General features: G+C 50.0%; 1 protein-coding gene across 2 annotated transcripts; it reads left to right on the forward strand.

The window, feature by feature from the left end:
- Positions 1 to 6755: 6755 nt before the first annotated feature.
- Positions 6756 to 8775, forward strand: LOC119302221 (double-stranded RNA-binding protein 5-like). Of its 2 annotated transcripts, none has more exons than XM_037579256.1 (3): positions 6756 to 7397; positions 7531 to 7733; positions 7842 to 8775. In XM_037579256.1, exons 1-3 carry the CDS (start codon positions 7152 to 7154, stop codon positions 8416 to 8418), a joined length of 1026 nt encoding a protein of 341 aa, XP_037435153.1. In that variant the 5' UTR covers positions 6756 to 7151; the 3' UTR covers positions 8419 to 8775. The 2 variants fall into 2 exon arrangements, with proteins under 2 accessions (XP_037435153.1, XP_037435152.1); XM_037579255.1 differs by having other exon boundaries at positions 6757 to 7397; positions 7531 to 7750.
- Positions 8776 to 18389: the final 9614 nt, after the last annotated feature.

Consider the following 18389-nt stretch of genomic DNA (forward strand, 5'->3'; position numbering starts at 1 on the left):
ATAGGTTCTATAAAGTATGTCATGCTGTGTACCAGATCTATTGTATACCCTGCACTGATTTGGCAAGGGAGTACAATAGTGATCTAGGAGTAGATCACTGGACAGCGGTCAAAATTATCCTTAGTGGAATAAGGAAATATTTCTCAATTATGGAGGTGACAAAAGGTTCGTCGTAAAAAGTTACGTCGATGCAAGTTTTGACACAGATCTGGGTGACTCTAAGTCTTGATCTAGATACATATTGAAAGTGGGAGCAATTAGCTAGAGTAGCTCCGTGCAGAGCATTGTAGACATAGAATTCGCAAAATACTTATGGATCTATATGTGACAGACCCGTTGACTAATATTATCTCACAAGCAAAACATGATCACACCTTAGTACTCTTTGGGTGTTAATCACATAAACGATGTGAAACTAGATTATTGACTCTAGTAAACCCTTTGGGTATAGGTCATATGACGATGTGAACTATGGGTGTTAATCACATGGTGATGTGAACTATTAGTGTTGAATCACATGGCGGTGTGAACTAGATTATTGACTCTAGTGCAAGTGGGAGACTAAAGGAAATATGCCCTAAAGGCAATAATAAAGTTATTATTTATTTCCTTATATCATCATAAATGTTTATCATTCATGCTAGAATTGTATTAACCAGAAACATAATACATGTGTGAATACATAGACAAACAGAGTGTCACTAGTATGCATCTACTTGACTAGCTCGTTAATCAAAGATGATTATGTTTCCTAACCACGGACAAAGAGTTGTTATTTGATTAACGGGATCACATCATTAGATGAATGATCTGATTGACATGACCCATTCCATTAGCTTAGCACCCGATCGTTTAGTATGTTGCTATTGCTTTCTTCATGACTTATACATGTTCCTATGACTATGAGATTATGCAACTCCCGTTTGCCGGAGGAACACTTTGTGTGCTACCAAACGTCACAACGTAACTGGGTGATTATAAAGGAGCTCTACAGGTGTCTCCAAAGGTACATGTTGGGTAAATGTTATAAAGGAGCTCTACATGTATTTCGAGATTAGGATTTGTCACTCCGATTGTCGGAGAGGTATCTCTGGGCCCTCTCGGTAATGCACATCACATAAGCCTTGCAAGCATTGCAACTAATGAGTTAGTTGTGAGATGATGTATTACGGAACAAGTAAAGAGACTTGCCGGTAACGAGAATGAACTAGGTATTAAGATACCGACGATCGAATCTCGGGCAAGTAACATACCGATGACAAAGGGAACAACGTATGCTGTTATGCGGTCTGACCAATAAATATCTTCGTAGAATATGTAGGAGCCAATATGAGCATCCAGGTTCCGCTATTGGTTATTGACCGGAGACGTGTCTCGGTCATGTCTACATTGTTCTCGAACCCGTAGGGTCCGCACGCTTAAGGTTTCGATGACAGTTATATTATGAGTTTATGAGTTTTGATGTATTGAAGGAGTTCAGAGTCCCGGATGAGATCGGGGACATGACGAGGAGTCTCGAAATGGTCGAGACGTAAAGATCGATATATTGGACGACTATATTCGGACATCGGAAAGGTTCTGAGTGGTTTGGGTATTTTTCGGAGTACCAGAGAGTTACGGGAATACGTATTGGGCCTTGTTGGGCCATACGGGAAAGAAGAAAAAGGGCCTCAAGGGTGGCCGCACCCCTCCCCTTGGTCTGGTCCGAATTGGACTAGGGAAGGGGGACGCCCCCTTCCTTCCTTCTCCTTTTCCCTTCCTCTTTTCCTATTCCATATGGGAGGTGGAATCCTACTAGGACTAGGGAGTCCTAGTAGGACTCCACACTTGGCGCGCCCCCTCCTAGGGCCGGCCTCCTCCTCCCTTGCTCCTTTATATACGGGGGCAGGGGGGCACCTTTAGACACACAAGTTGATCCACGTGATCATATTCTTAGTCGTGTGCGGCGCGCCCTGCCACCATAGTCCTCGATAATATTGTAGCGGTGCTTAGTCGAAGCCCTGCGATAGTAGTACATCAAGATCGTCACCACGCCGTCGTGCTGACGGAACTCTTCCCCGACACTTTGCTGGATCGGAGTTCGGGGATCGTCATCGAGCTGAACGTGTGCTAAAACTTGGAGGTGTCGTAGTTTCGGTGCTTGATCGGTCGGGCCGTGAAGACATACGACTACATCAACCGCGTTGTCATAACGCTTCCGCTGTCGATCTACAAGGGTACGTAGATTACACTCTCCCCTCTCGTTGCTATGCATCACCATGATCTTGCGTGTGCGTAGGAATTTTTTTGAAATTACTACGTTCCCCAACAAAATTAAGGTCTAGGGTTTTGATAACCCACAAGTATAGAGGATCACAATGGTTTTTGAGGGTAGAATATTCAATCCAAATTTATAGATTTGACACAAGGGGAGCCAAAGAATATCCGAGCAGGAGAGAAGCATACTGAAGTCTGGATTATTCTCCTCCCACCGGCCAGTTGAGGGTTGGAGTCGCCGGCCGGCGCCGTCGTCACGCGTCAGCTAAGTTAAATAATTGGGAATCGCCCGACTGGCTGGTTCGTACGGGTGGGCTGCTCTTAGTGCTTTGCCATTTAGCCTTCAGATTGTTGCCTGCTTAACTACTTGTGGGATGTATAAGCACAAAAAACTGTGCAAAAAAATTACAAATGAAATATAATATTTTAAAAAATGTTCATCACCATACAAATGATACCCTTTTAAAAAATATTCTCGATTTTAAAAAACACCTCAAAATAAAAAATATCCGTGCTTTCTGAACAATTAAAAAGTACTTTCATCTGATGAAATGAAAGTGCGGAGCTGAAATAGGTATGATGAACATTGTTAGGGTACATCCAATTTTCTTGGTCCAAAAAAAATACTCAGTGTAATCTTATTTTTGACATTTGCAAAATTAGGAGTAAAAAATGTTGCATAATGGCACATAAAGCAGGTTTTAATTTTCTGCCCCGAGATCTCCTTTCGTGTCCTTTCATTTGTTCTTTCTTTTCTTTTCCTGGTCGCTGGGGGTTGAAGGGTATGCAAAACTTAATTAGGCACTGTAGAGTTGGCTGTGCGATAGGGGAAAATGACTTTGATGCTTAGCTTGGGTGTTTGCTTAGTATGCTTAGGCCTGGTACAATGTGAGGTGCTTAGGAGAGGTGCTTAGAAAAATAAACCAGACTTTCCTTAAGCACCGGTGCTTATTTGTACAAGGTAGACGCTTAACTAAGCGTCTCTCCTATAGAAATAGGCACCGGTGCTTCAGAAAAACTCGATTTATTTTTCTAAGCACCTCTCTAAGCACCTTTCATTATACAAGGCCTTAGAGTTGGCTGTTTGCTTAGTATGCTTAAGAATTGGTGTGGTCCATGTCTGGTCTGTACCGCCCTGTTTTGGTGTTAGGTTGATTTTCCATCAGACGTGTCGAGCTGTTGTCGCTGGTTTATAATGCATTGGGTTGCTGTAGGCTATACCTGGCCATACCTCGGGCCGGGCCAACCCAGGCCTGAGCCCGGCCCGGCCCGGCCGTCGGGCCTGTTTTCTGGGCCCGAGCCCAGCCCGAACACGTAAAAATCCATCGGGCTTCGGGCCGGCCCGGCCCGTCCTCCAGAAAATGCAAAAATGATGGGCCCGGGCCCGGCCCGGCCCGGCCTTCGGGCTCAAAATCTAGGCCCGAGCCCGGCCTGGGAGTGGCGTCGGGCCGGGCTGCCCATGGCCAGGAGTGCTGTAGGCTGGGTGCACAAGATTTTGTAGACCAAAACATGTCAAAAGCTAATTCGGACGAGTCTTTTGCAAATAATTTTCATCTTCAGACATGCCTTGAGTACAATATTTAATTATTTTATAAGAATCAATTTAACTTTGTATTGTTGCAGCTTCATTATATATGCACTTACCAGGGCATCTAAAGGTTCAACAATGCAAAAACCACCATCAGTCTTGGCTACATTGACATCAGAAGAAAGATAATGATGAATCATGAACTTCATATAATCCTCAGCCTAGATTGCATGCTCCTTATTTTAAAAATATTTCTTTAATGGCTGTCAAAATGGTATGCGCGAGCAAGAACCGCAGTATCAATGCGAAGACTTGAGAAAGAAGGTAGTGCTATTGAGCTTACAAGTTACATTTTTTATGTGTAACATAGTTCTTTTATAGTAAAATTTGATCTCTCTACTGGGTATGGCTTTCTACATGGCATTCGGTCTAATCTGCCAAATCTCTCCCATGCATAAATGATTTTTTTAAAGTATAGCACTGAAATGATTCACCCATGACATGTTATTGAAATTGATTTGTACTACTAATTATTCAGAACACAAGTGCTAGATTTTGTAGTTTGAAAATATGATAATAATGCCGAGAGAAGAGAGCATGCGTACAATCCATGAACATGATGTGCAACAAGAGATGGTATGACTTCTTTAGACAACCATCTTGATCCTTCTTTTTTTTCTTATAATATTGTCAACCATTGAGATTGTGGTGCGGAAGGTCGCGGGCGCTAGAGATTGTGGCACAATTTCGAGCGTTGGCCGGCGGCGGAGGCGGCGACTCGGGTAGGGGGCGACGAGCAAAATATTTCAAAAGCGCGTGACAACGCACGGGCATTCTACTAGTTAAATATTTTAAAAACCCGTGACCACGCACGGGCATTCTACTAGTCAAAATATTTTAAAAGCTCATGACAACGCACGCGCGTTCCCAGGACGTAAATTTCTTGTATCCGGTGAATCCATTCAAAACAACACGAAGATGATCTACCTTCAACATAGATTCAGAGTTGCATTTGTCATCCTTGTTTTCAGTGCTTGAGTCATCTCCTTGAGTGCAATAATATCTCAAATCTCTTTTACATTTTGCTGTAGCACTTGCTGAATGACCTGACTTGTACGACATACTTTAGCACTAGAACGTAAATGAAGACAATAATAAATAATAAATAAGTTTACTTCCAAATACAAGTGAATCAATATATAAAGTCTTTTCCGGCTATAGCAGTAGGTAGTATTGACAAACTTAAATACACACTCTTTCTATATGTAGACTTCTTATTAAGTTTCTACTTTTTTTCATAAACTTAAATAATGTTTGATATACATATTTTAAATTTACATCCTTCAAGTAGTTCAGAATTTATTTTCAAATTTCTTCTAAAGGTACAAGACAATAATGTGTGCTATAAGGTTTTCTCTAATTAACTAACATAACCGTGTAAGTTTTAATGTTCCGAACGTACATACTTTTCAAGTTTTTAAACTTTTTAATTCCTGATATATACAATTGAGTCCTAGATTCGTAAACCTCAGGCTTACCATATTATTTATTGTTCTACGATCTATGCCAATTTTTTTATTCCAAGAAAATTGCCTAAGGCAGAGCTTTGAGATGTTCAAGAAGGAGAAAGTGGACAAAAGAGTTAAAGAAGAAAGGATCAAATATCCAACAAACTTATGTCGACACTGTGCTTACGAAAGCATTGGAAGAACAGCAAGCACACGGTCGACACTGTGCTTACAAAAACATTGGAAGAACAACACGCACACAGCGAAATACATGATTGACTACCCGTGCTGCTGACTATATGCAATACTTCGCCTTGTGCCTTCAGTCCTTGCAATACTAGCTTCAATCTGTTCTCCTCTACAGCGATGCTTCTTGAACAACAGTTCTAAGAAAGGAAGTGTTGTAAGAAGTGAAGCGGATAGTACTTCCAGAGAACAATGAGATAGAAGATCAGAAGGAACACTTTAAGGACAACAATAACGTTTAGTACCCACTTATTACAGGAACTCTTCATCGAAATATCTATGTCTTAGAAACGGGAACCACAAGAAAACATATACTTCCTCTGTTTTCAAATATACGTTTTTTTATAGATTTTAATACGGATTATATACAGATATATATATGGACATATTTTAGATTATAGTTTCATTCCTCTTGCTCCGTATGTAGTCTAACAGAGGGTGTAATACTTTAGTTTTATAACGAGAATACAGATATATGAGACAACATACGCTTGGTAATACAAGAAATAAGCCCCGACTATGCGAATCTTGGCGCAGATCAATGGGCTCACAAACCGCATGCCTCCGCAGTCCGCACTTGCTTGTCTTAAATCCTCTCCTCCCGCGCCTCTGTAGGACAATATTCGAAGACGAACTTAACAAAGCCGCTTGCCACATTCGAATGGGCAGTCCAGTCCTCCTCCTACGTCGCCGGCGCTGCGCCCATGGAGTGACCGCGACGGATCGACGAGCAGCGGCCAGTCTCTTGGCGCCATGCGTCACCAGAGCGAGAGGGCCATCGATCATCTGCTCGAGCGCAGCGCAGGCAGCAGCCAACAACAGTGTCTCTCGTTGCCATGCGCCGCGGCACCGTCTCACCCACGAAACGAATACCTATGCGCGCGTGCGTACACGCAGCAGGGCAGGGCACAGTCCAGCCCAGCTTTCCCCCGTGTCAAATGGAGCCAAGCCTCCGCGACTGCACGAGGCGGGCGAAGGAATCGTTGCCGCTGGCGCTGGCTCGCCGCAGCGGCGCGCATGTGCCGGCCGGCCGGCCGGTTGCGGCAGAGAGCAGCAGCAGAGAGTGGGAGAGGGTGAGGGAGAGGGAGAGGTCGGAGGCCGTGATGGCATCCTGACCGGGCCGGCTCGCCCTGGGTAAGCGTGCTGCGCAGCGCAGCGCAGGATGGTTACAAAACACCATAAATGCCCGCCATTAATACCAGAAGGTGTCTGTGCCCCCCACCCAACCCAGCCTCACTGATCCACTCTACCCCTAGCTGGACTGCCGGAGCGAGGGAGGGTGGAGCCGAGCACCGCAGACGCACAGATACAGAGGTTGTATACAGAGGCACAGTAGAGAGTGTGTGTGTGTGTGAGAGAGAGGTCTGTACCCTCACTTAAACACTCTCGCCTACCCGGGCTCGACCCCCCTCCTCCCTTCTTCTCCCTCGCCAAGAACACCGCCGCAGCCACCACGATCGATCTGTTTCTCTGTCTCCCGTGCGCGTCTGGAGCGGCGGCTGGGGTGGGCGCCATGATCCTATGAAGGAGAAGGAGAAGGAGAAGGAGAAGGAGAAGGAGGAGGAGGAGGAGAGGGGATAGATAGGTGGCTGCGTGACAAAGGGGCCGGATCGATGTACAAGAACCAGCTGCAGGAGCTGGCGCAGAGGAGCTGCTTCAGCCTGCCGTCGTACGTGTGCACGCGGGAGGGGCCCGACCATGCGCCCCGCTTCAAGGCCACCGTCACCTTCAACGGCGAGACCTTCCACGGGCCCACCTGCTGCACCACGCTCCGCCAGGCCGAGCACGCCGCCGCCGAGGTCGCGCTCGCCCGCCTCTCCACCCGCGGGCCATCCACCTACCTCACCGCCAGAGTCCTCGTAAGCTGCTTCTTCTCCTTCTCCTCCTCGATGCGCTTGCTTGCTCTGCATGTCTCGCTGGTGCGAATGGTCAATGGTGTGCTCAAAGCTCAACTGTGTTGGTCGGTGTGTCGTTGACGCCAATGGCGTGCAGGACGAGACCGGGGTGTACAAGAACCTGCTGCAGGAGACGGCGCACCGGGCGGGGCTGAAGCTGCCGGCCTACACCACCGTGCGCTCCGGCCCGGGCCACTCGCCCGTCTTCGCCTCCAGCGTCGAGCTCGCCGGCCTCAGCTTCGCCGGCGACGCCGCCAGGACCAAGAAGCAGGCGGAGAAGAACGCCGCCATGACCGCCTGGTACGCCCTGAAGCAGAGTAAGCAACTCACCACGGCCCTCCCGAATCTCAATACCACCGGATCTTTGTAGATCACAGCTAACCAATGATGTTACGGCTCCTGCTGCAGTGCCGGAGGCGCGCAAGGAGCCCGGCAACGGCTGCGGCGGCGAGGAGCAGGAGCACGTGGTCGTCGCCAGAGTGCTCGCCGCCTTGAAGCAGCGTTGCGACGGCAATGCGGCGTCGAAGCAGCACTGCCTCGCCGGCTCATCTTCTTCCTCTGCTCCGAACCCGTCGCTCTACAGACACCAATGGCTGCCTCTGAGCTCCCATGCCGCACACCCGAGGACGCGCCACGTGCAGCCGCAGTCGCAGCCGGCCGGCCCCAGGATACTGCCCCCGCTGCACATGCTGCAGCGACCGGCGCCGTCCACCTCCCGTCACGGCGCCGAGCTGGAGCGGCAGAGGAGGATCGATGCGGCCGAGCTGGTGCAGATGCTGGAGAGGGCCATGGTGACCAACAGAGAAGAGGCAATGCCGTCGGCGCCGTGCTACTACCCGCACGTCCCGGCGTACCACCACGCCGGCGCGGCGCCAAGATACTTCGCCGCGGGCGGGTTCCACTCGCCGGCGATGGCGGTGAGCGTGCGGTCGGTGATCCCCGTGTGCTCCGCGCCGCCGCAGCCGGCCGCGGCCACCAAGGATGACGATGACGATGACCGGAACGACAACCCGGCAGCACCTGCAGAGCACTAGGCGGCGAGGCGTGAGCTCGCAGCCGCCAGCTTTTGAAGATGAAGAGGACGAGGTTCAGTAGCTATATATGATCAGATCAGTCTTGGTTCTAGGAAGGGAATTTTGATCGCAAGTTGCTGTGTCTAAGCTTGTGTAAGTGACCACCTTCTGCCCGCTCTTCCTTTCTTGAAACCGCTAGGTGGTTTAGATGGAGATGGACATATTATGAATATAGCTCCTACTAGGGCTTCCTTGAGTAGAAGCCATGATCGATCCTTGCTGTGTCTGTCAAACAGCTAGCTCATCACCATTTTCTTTGGCTCCGGTTACGCATGTGTGTCCCGTGGTTCGAGTTCGTTGCTCGATCAGTCCATCCATCCATTTCCATCAATTTTAACAGCGTCAGAAACCAAGTAGGAGTATAAACTTGAGGGCTTCTGATCCGGTCCGATCGAAAAGCCAGGGCCATACAACCGCACTGACACAAGGCTAACCGATGGGATATGTGATGGCCCATCGCTGGATTCTGCAGCGCATCAATTAAGCAGCCGTGCAATGCATTGCTGCTTTGACTCCGTTCACGCGCGCATGAATGAGGGCACTGTTGCAAGCACGCATCCGAGGGAGACGAGACGACCGATCGGGCCGAGTGAAAGCAGCGGCCGTACGTACTCGTCGACATCCTCATCAGGAGTTACGCGCGCGTGCAGGAAGCTGCTTGCTGGTGCTTGGCAAGGCGATCTGCTTCCTGATCATGCACGCTGGAGGCATTCATGGAAGGAGGCGGGTACGCTACCACAGATCTCGCACGCTGGGAGCCTTCATGGCGGCCGACCCTGACCGGCGAGCGAGCAGACGGGACGGCGCCATGACGCCACGGAGAGAAGAAGTGGGGTTGCTGCCATGGCAAGGCACGGGGGGCCGGGGCCGGCCGTGAAGGAAGAGGGACGACGAGAGAGGGCTGTGTGGTGTGGTCACGCCTCACGCATACAGAAACACAGAGCAGAGACACTACTGTATTTCTTGAGCTGTGGACATTAATTAATTGGCATGGCGCAGACATTTATGGCCTTACGAGGGAGGAGATGAGATTAGATGGGTGGCAGGCATGGTTTAATGGAGGCCAGTGGCCGTTTAGTGGGCACTGTCTTGCTCCATCAATGCCCCCATCACTCGCTCCACTCCATCAGTAGGAGCATTGCTGCTAGTATAGTCCACACGATAAAACAGGAGGAGAAACTACTGTAGTAGTACGTACGTCGAATTTGGTCGAGCCTCACATTTACCCTGGGAAGGAATCTTGCCAAGGGGCCATGGTGTAGCTTCTGCAGGAGAGAGCAGCAGCGGTGCTGGATGGACCCGGACACCCGAGGTCCATCCAGCGACGCTTGGTTCAGAGCAGGGAAAAACGTTTGCGTAAATGTGAACCAGCAAGACTGGATTCACGGCAGGACCGGCCGGAGCACGATCTATCTAGCTAGAGAGGAGCACGTCGCGTACGTGTGGCTTAAGCCAAGCGTCGCCCCGGCCGTTGAAGAAACGCCGCCCCAGGCCCCAACATCTGTTCGCGGGCGGCAGCCGGCAGGCCTACGGCGTCGACGCCCGGCCGGATGTCCGCGTGATCCTGGCGTCGGCGCGCGTGCCGTGATGATGAGCACCCATCTCACGCACGCTCGCGGCGGCCGATGCCCCGTCGACCTCGTGCGAATCGCCGTGCAGGAAGGATCGGTCCATGGATGCGCGCGTGCAGCCGGGCACGTGCGCGCTGGCCGGGCGCTTGGATCGGCGCGCACTCGCGCGCGTAGTCAACCGCGCCGGCCATTTATGCCTGTGTTTCTCGGCGCGCAAGCGGTTGCGCGGCGACGTGGGCTGTGACCGATCGGTCGCCCTATTTAAGGCGGCCTTGACGGAGGGGGCACCTGGCAGCCTGCCCCGACGACGACGGACGGGCCGACAGAGGTCGATCCTCCACCGTGCGAGCGGAGCCAACGGCTGGCGTAGTATGTATCCGAGCGCGGCGGGCGGGCTTGGCGCTGGGTGGATCGCTGCGTCTGGGTAGCGTAGGCCGCCTGATCCGTTGACGAGTGCTTTGCAACACGAGGCATGTTGCTTTTAGAGGTTTGTTAGTAGAATGCACATGCGTTGCTATAGGCTAGGCTACAATATATAAGTATAATAAACAGTTCAATCAAATAAATGATTAAGATTGTCTTTAAGATCGAAGCTCATTTCTTTCTCATACGCTCAGACGTGTTTGACCATCAAACGAACGCTGTTCAGGAGATCAAGAATCTGCTCCTGGCTTTCAATGATGTGAAGGTGACGTGGAGGAGTTAGCTAAAGTAGGGTTAGGAGATGTTTTGTGTAAACTCTAGTTTTCTGTACCCAGAGCATATTCTGGAGTTTTTTGTCTGGCGACATTCCTAGTTTCGGATAATATAAGGCGGCGATGTTGATCCTAAAAAAAACTACTCTATCCGTTTAGATGTATAAGTCATCTTATGAAAACCAAATAGTCATAAAACACTTAGACGCGGTGCATTAACTTCTACCTCGTTTCTTGTTTCTTGACATATCAATCAATAAGAGATGAGGAATATGTATGCTTTTAATGACTTGAGATTACCAAACACGACATGCATTTATTGCATGCAATGCTATTAATTAGCAAATAAACATTAAAGTCTCTGGTTTTCCCCTCCTCCTTGGTCACGGTGCACAACCTAAGATGACTTAGGGCATCTTCAATAGATTGTATGTTAGTCTTGTTAGTAAAATGTTCATGTCATCAACCAACAAGCTATCATACAACTACTCCAATGGGTTGTATCTAAGGTATCCAATAGATGATAAGAAAATAAATGTGATTACTCTCTATTTCACCTTGGAGCTTGTGCAAAGGTTGTTGGTTATTCTACATACAACTTTGCTCTCTCTCCACATTTATTACATGCCACATCATCACTTTGTCCTAGGTGGCAAATTTACCAACACCTATCTTACAGCTGTTGGAGATGCCCTTAGCCTAGTCATAGTGGGAGTAACTTAGGGCATCTTCAACAGTTTGTATGTTAGTTTGTTGGCAAAATATGCCATGTCATCAATCAACATCTTAACATACAACAACTCCAATGGGTTGTATCTAGTTTGTCCAATAAGATGTAAGATAATAAATAATGTGCTCTCTCATTCTACATTGGAGCTTGTGCAAGGGGTGTTGGTTCATGTACATACAACCTTCCTCTCTTCCCTCATTTATTGTATGACACATCATCAAAAATCCTATGTGGCAAAGTCTACCAACAACTATCTTACAACCATTGGAGATGCCCTTAGCTAGTAACATAAGACACTTCGACAAAATTTTGCTTATGTAGCAAGTAATTAATGAGAGATGGTAACATAATATGTTACTGTAACATAGCGCTTTTCAAGACAAGATGAGTCTACGAGCTAATAAGTGAAGCCATCTATGATACTACTATTATGTTACTTTGCATTATGAAGGTAGTAACTTAGACTAGTGTCATATGCATGACACTAGTCTAAGTTACTCATCACTATGACCAGCCTTAGGGCATCTCCAGCTGCGCCCCCAGGAAGGCCTCCCCAGGCGATTTTTTCGCGCCGGCGCCGAAAAAACGGCCCAGTCGCGCCCCCAGGAGCCCGATTTTCGCCGGCTTGGGCCGAAAACAGCGTCGGCGGACCCAAGCCGAACCCGGCGTGCTGGGGGGCGCCGGGGCGAGCTGTTTTGGCGCGAAAAAGACGCGGGCCAGCCGCGTCAGCGACTCGGCGCCTCGTCTTCCCCCAACGGCCTCGGTTCCCGCGGGGAATCAATGGCAAGGCTGCCGCCGGTCAGCCTTGCCATTGATTCCTCACGGGCGGCGCGTCACGGGACGCGCGCCGATGCCTTCCCTCCCTCGCACGCGTACACACGGGCGCGACCCGGCTATAAAAGCCGGCGGCCTCCACTCGCCTGTGGCCACACCAGCCCCGCCCCTCGCCGCCGTCCAGCCCCTCCCTCTCCCTGCCTCTCCCGAGTGCCGCCGCCCAGCCCCTCCCTCTACCTCTCCCGAGCCCGCCTAGCCCCGCTGTCGCCATGGCAGAACGCTTCCGCGGAGACAAGGCGGCGGCCAACGGCTTCGGTCGCCGTCATCTCCGCGAACAGGAGTCCTGGCTCCTGTTCCAGGCGAACATCCCGGCGCCGCCGGACATGCGCGCCGGGCCAACGGGGTGGAGACTCAGCGCCGGGGGAGTGCCCATTCCCCTGTTGCCCGACGCCGTGGCGAAGCCGAAGTACTTCGCCGAGGAGGTCGAGATCGTGCGCGCGTCCCTCACCGACGCCCAACTCTCCCTCCCGCAGTACGCCGCCGACAACCACGCGGCCTGGGCGGCGTATTTCGAGCGCCGCCAGCAGCAACGCTTGGCGTCCACCAATGGCGCGCCGGTGGTCGGCGGCCGGCAGAACAGCGAGGGGCGCTACCTCTGGTGGGGCGTCCCCGGCCGCACACTCGAGGGCGTGCTCACGTACCTCGAGGGCGGCAACGACCCGCCGTTGGCGTACCCCCCGGCGAGGGTGGCCGCCCCGACGCAGCACCGACGCGTCGGGCCATGGGCGCCAAGGAGGTTCGGCGCCTCCTCTTCTTCCTCCTCATCACGCTCTTCTTCACACTCCTCCGGCTCTCCGGCGCTACTTGGCGTCAAGGCCGAGCCCGCGGCGGAGACGCCGCTCGGCCGGCGCATTCGCAGCGCCGGCATCGTCATCAACGAGGGCGGCCGGCGCGCCTCCTCCTCGTCGGCTCCTCCGCGCTTCGTCAAGCCAAAGACGGAGCCGGGGCTGGCGCCGGTGAAGGCGGAGTTCGACAACGATGACGCGGCCCTCGAATGGGCGCGCCAGGACTCCATTGCGATGGAGAAGGCACGCCGGGAGAAGGAGAAGGAGCGCCAGCGCGCCGCCCTACGCCGCTTCGAGGAGCGCCGACGCGGCCGCGAGGAAGGCGGGGTCGTCGTCTTATGCGACAGCGACAACGACGACGACGCGCCGCCGCCTGTTCGCCATGGCGACGCCGGGCAGGGGTCCAGCAGGGGCACCCGCGTCAAGGAGGAGAAGGCCGACGACGACGATGGCGGCGACGACTTCAGCCCCTTTCTTTTTTTAGATTAGGTTAATGTAATGTTTGGATGAAATTTGCCGAAATTTGCCATGTTTGGCCGAAATTTAACTAGTTTTTATCATAACTTCGCCGAATGGTTCTTTTTTTAATACGCGCCTGGGGGCGGCCCTGGGGGCCGACGGCTGGGGACCGACTCGCCCCCAGGGCCATTTTTTGCGCCGGCTCACCCCCAGGCGGCGCTTTTAGACGCCCCCTGGGGGGCCAACGGCTGGAGATTCCCTTACTCACCTAGACGGAGGGAGTACTGAGTAGTTAACTGCCCACGCCAAGTCCTAGGATCGCGGGCAGATCCAGGGTAGGCGGCAGGCCTCGGCGCCGGCGCGCGTGCGGTGATAATGAGCTCCCACATACGCCCGCGAGCGACCGATGCCTCGTGGACGTCGTCGTCCTCGTGGCCCGACGACGCTCGCTATACACCTCGTGCAAGTGGGATTGGTCCATGACTCGATGCACATGCGCGCCGCTCGGATCACATGAGATGGTCAACCGCGCCACCCATTTATGTAGTGGCGACGGTAGCACGTCGCGTCGGTTGTTCGGTCTCTCGGCGCGCGGTGTTGTCAACTGTGATCGATCGCCTGCACGTACATACTCCAAATTAGTACATCAGTTTAATTTGAATAGTTTTATAAAGTGAGAGTACATTCCTCCAATCATCATTTGCCTTAGTTGATGAAATTTCAGATTTGAACTCTGTAAACAGAAGATGAGGAGTATTGGGCATATCCTAGGCCCCAACCATGCCCTTTTGAAGATTTCACTCGTCACTTGAGCAAGTATTCTAAACACCATGCACAACATTTTTTGCAGTACTTATTTTTATAGTATAGCCCACGAGTCCAGCAGGGAGCATAAAGAAAATATCACATTAGCATTTATGTGTGTGTGCGCTAATGCGAATGAAGGATGAAAACTTCCAGCCCATAATGGAGAGATTCATGAAGAGATGCAACAACAGGGCTGGTAGACACATGTCCTTTGCTGCAAAAGAGGTGCACGTAAAATCAATCATGCAGGCGCTACCAACCTTCACAATGGGGCTGTTCAAGATGCCTGTAGGTTTCTGTGAAAATTATGAGGAAGTGATACGAGAGTTTTGGTGGGGCGAAGAGGAGGGCCAAAGGAAGGTGCATTGGATGGCATGGGATAAAATGGCGAAGCCCAAGAGAGGAGGCGGTATTGGATTTAGAGATATGCATATGTTCAACCAAGCGCTGTTAGCAAGGCAAGGGTGGAGATTGTTACAGAAACCAGGAAGCCTTTGTGCGAGAGTGCTCAAATCAAAATACTATGTCACGCCCTCGATGCGGCTATATCTCCCACGTGTCGAAGCACGACTTAGAGGCATAACCACATTGAAAGCAATGTCACAAGTGAGATAATCTTCACACAACCCATGTAATACAATAGGAGAAAAAGATACATAGTTGGCTTACAATCGCCACTTCACACCATTACAAGAATAAAGCATTACATCAACCAAATACAATCAAGGTCCGACTACGGAACCAAAATAAAAGAAGACTACCCCAAATGCTACACAGATCCCCGATCGTCCCGACTGGGCTCCACTACTGATCAACTAGAACGAAACAACACAAAGGACAAGATCTTCAACGAGCTCCTCCTTGAGCTTGGTTGCGTCATCTGCTAGGACTCATCGGCACCTGCAAGCTGGTTTGGAAGTAATCTGTGAGCCACGGGGACTCAGCAATCTCGCACCCTCGCGATCAAGACTATTTGAACTTATAGGTAAGGTAAAGGTATGAGGTGGAGCTGCAGCAAGCGACTAGCATATATGGTGGCTAACATACGCAAATGAGAGCGAGAAGAGAAGGCAAAGCACGGTCGAGAAACTATGATCAAGAAGTGATCCTAGAACAACCTACATCAAGCATAACTCCAACACCGTGTTCACTTCCCGGACTCCGCCGGAAAGATACCATCACGGTTACACACGTGGTTGATGCATTTTAATTAAGGTCAACTTCAGGTTTTCTACAACCGGACATTAACAAATTCCCATCTGCCCATAACCGCGGGCACGGCTTTCCAAAGTTCAAATTCCTGCAGGGGTGTCCCAACTTAGCCCATCACAAGCTCTCACGGTTAACGAAGGATATTCCTTCTAGCGGGAAGACCCGATCAGACTCGGAATCCCGGTTACAAGACATTTCGACAATGGTAAAACAAGACCAGCAAAGCCACCCAGGTGTGCCGACAAATCCCGATAGGAGCTGCACATATTTCGTTCTCAGGGCACACCGGATGAGCCAGACATCGGGTGGGCCAGCCCAGAGTTGCCCCTGGTAGCTCCGGACATCGCTCAGTTTGGACCAACACTCAGAGGAACACTGGCCCGGGGGTTTAAAATAATGACGACCCTTGGGCGCGCGACCCCCAAGGGAAAAGAAAAGGCTAGGTGGCGAATGGTAAAACCAATATTGGGCATTGCTGGAAGAGTTTTATTCAAGGCAAACTGTCAAGGGGTTCCCATTATTACCCAACCGCGTAAGGAACGCAAAATCTGGGAACATAACACCGATATGACGGAAATTAGGGGGGCAAGAGTGGAACAAAACACCAGGCATAAGGCCGAGCCTTCCACCCTTTACCAAGTATATAGATGCATTAATTAAATAAGATATATTGTGATATCCAAACAAGTAAACATGTTCCAACAAGGAACAACATCTCCATGTTCCAACAAGGAACAAACTTCAATCTTCACCTGCAACTAACAACGCTATAAGAGGGGCTGAGCAAAGCGGTAACATAGCCAAACAACGGTTTGCTAGGACAAGGTGGGTTAGAGGCTTGGTTTCAACAATATGGGAGGCATGATAATCAAGTGGTAGGTATGGCAGCATAGGCATAGCAAAAGAGCGAGCATCTAGCAAAGCAAAGATAGAAGTGATTTCGAGGGTATGATCATCTTGCCTGAAATCCCACAAGGAAGAAGAGCGAGTCCATGAAGAAGAAAAACGGACGTAGTCGAACGGGTCCTCACAAACACGACGTTACCGGAACCAACCCGAAGGAGCAAACACCGGAAAGAAGCACACAACATAGTGAACAACCAACACATGAACAAGGTATGATATGCGAGATGCGGTATGCGATGCATATGCATGATTTGCAAAGGAGTGATGTAACCTGGCCTCTACTTGGAAATCCAAGAGTGCCACTGGAAAGATGAGGTGATTTCGGTTGAAATCGATATAAAGAACACCGGAATCGGAGACACGGTTTGGAAATGACAAGCAATTCAAATATGGCACCGGTCTGCGATAAACAACAAGTAGCCATCTAAATGCAACAAGTTAAACATGCTACATCACTCAAACATGGCAACACAATACATGGCAGGGATCCATTCATGATGCTTAACAAAAGATGAACACTGAGCTACGGCCAATTCATCCATTAACAGGTTCAAACAAGCATGGCAAAAGTGCAATTGGTAAACAGGTTTCAGACTTAGTGAAATTAACACTAGTCTGCAATTTCAGATCAGGTAGCACACTTTGGAGCATGAAAACTATATGCTACAGGAATTTAATATGGCAAAGCAAGGCATGGCATGGATCTGCTCAAAGAGCTTAACAAAAGTCCTTTAGTGACCTTGAGCCAAAAGGGATCAGAAAATACAATTGCAAGCATGTGAACATGGCAAAAACATAATCAGATTACAGACTTAGAGAAAAACTGAAACATGCAAATCAGATAGCGAGTAGGCATGTTTACGAGCTCGATGCACTCACTACAGAGCAAGGCATGACAAACTAATAATACACCCATCAATAATACATATTATATAAGCTAGACATGGCAAGAACAACAACATAGTATGCACGGATCAACAACAACATCCTCGGCAAAATTGCTAACAAGTAGACAATCTGCCAGGATTCACGAAATAACAAAAGTAGAGCTCGATTGACTCAAGGTAGGGTGCTCCATAAATGCAAACAAAGACATGGATGGATAGAGCACCACAAGGTTAACAAATCATCCTTACTGATCATCCTTAAAAGAGGCACGGATCACTAGGAAACAATATGAACATATGGCATATTGATAAAAACAGATCAAGGACTTAGTGGAATTGCTAAGTCCCTGAAATCAGCATTAACGAATGCACCACTTTGCAAGCTTGTGCTAGTCACCACACATATCAAAAAAATACATGGATTGCACCTCTGGAAAGATGGCATGGCATATAACAAAACACATGTAGAGCTCAGGGGCATATCATGCACACATTAATCATGGCAAAAATGACAAATAGCTATTTGGTGCAGCAGATCTGGCAATTAACTCAAATAGCTCTTTTCCAACAGCATTTCGAGCATCAAGATGAGCTCAAAAGAAAATGATGCAATGAGATGAAATGATGTGCTCTCTGAGACGAACATTTTGATATGCTACACGCGCAAAACGGAGCTACGGATGCAAAGTTACGACGTGATGAACATGGGCATTTGAAACATGGCAATCTCGGGGACTCAGTAGAAATTATACCCTCCGTGAAAAGTCAACGGGACGAGGATATCCGGGACGAGGAGATCCGGATCGAGAGGGTCGCGTTTGGATGAGATCCCGGTGGATCTCGTCCCGATTCGCCGGATCTCGCCGGAGGAGATGACCGGAGACGTCTTGGCGGCGGAGGCGGCCGGAGTTGGAAGGAGAGGTCGACGCCAGCGAGGCCGGGCCGCTCGCCGGAGCACGCAGGCGAGGTGCGGTGCGCCGGTGAGGGCGGAGACCAC

This window comes from Triticum dicoccoides, chromosome 5A (genome assembly GCF_002162155.2).
Source record: "Triticum dicoccoides isolate Atlit2015 ecotype Zavitan chromosome 5A, WEW_v2.0, whole genome shotgun sequence".
Classification (NCBI taxonomy): Eukaryota; Viridiplantae; Streptophyta; class Magnoliopsida; order Poales; family Poaceae; genus Triticum; species Triticum dicoccoides.

Coding starts and splice junctions, on each gene's coding strand:
- LOC119302221 (XM_037579255.1), top strand. CDS start 7,152: ATGTACAAGAACCAGCTGCAGGAGCTGGCGCAGAGGAGCTGCTTCAGC. Junction 7,398..7,530: donor ACCTCACCGCCAGAGTCCTC/GTAAGCTGCTTC, acceptor AATGGCGTGCAG/GACGAGACCGGGGTGTACAA. Junction 7,751..7,841: donor CTGGTACGCCCTGAAGCAGA/GTAAGCAACTCA, acceptor CTCCTGCTGCAG/TGCCGGAGGCGCGCAAGGAG.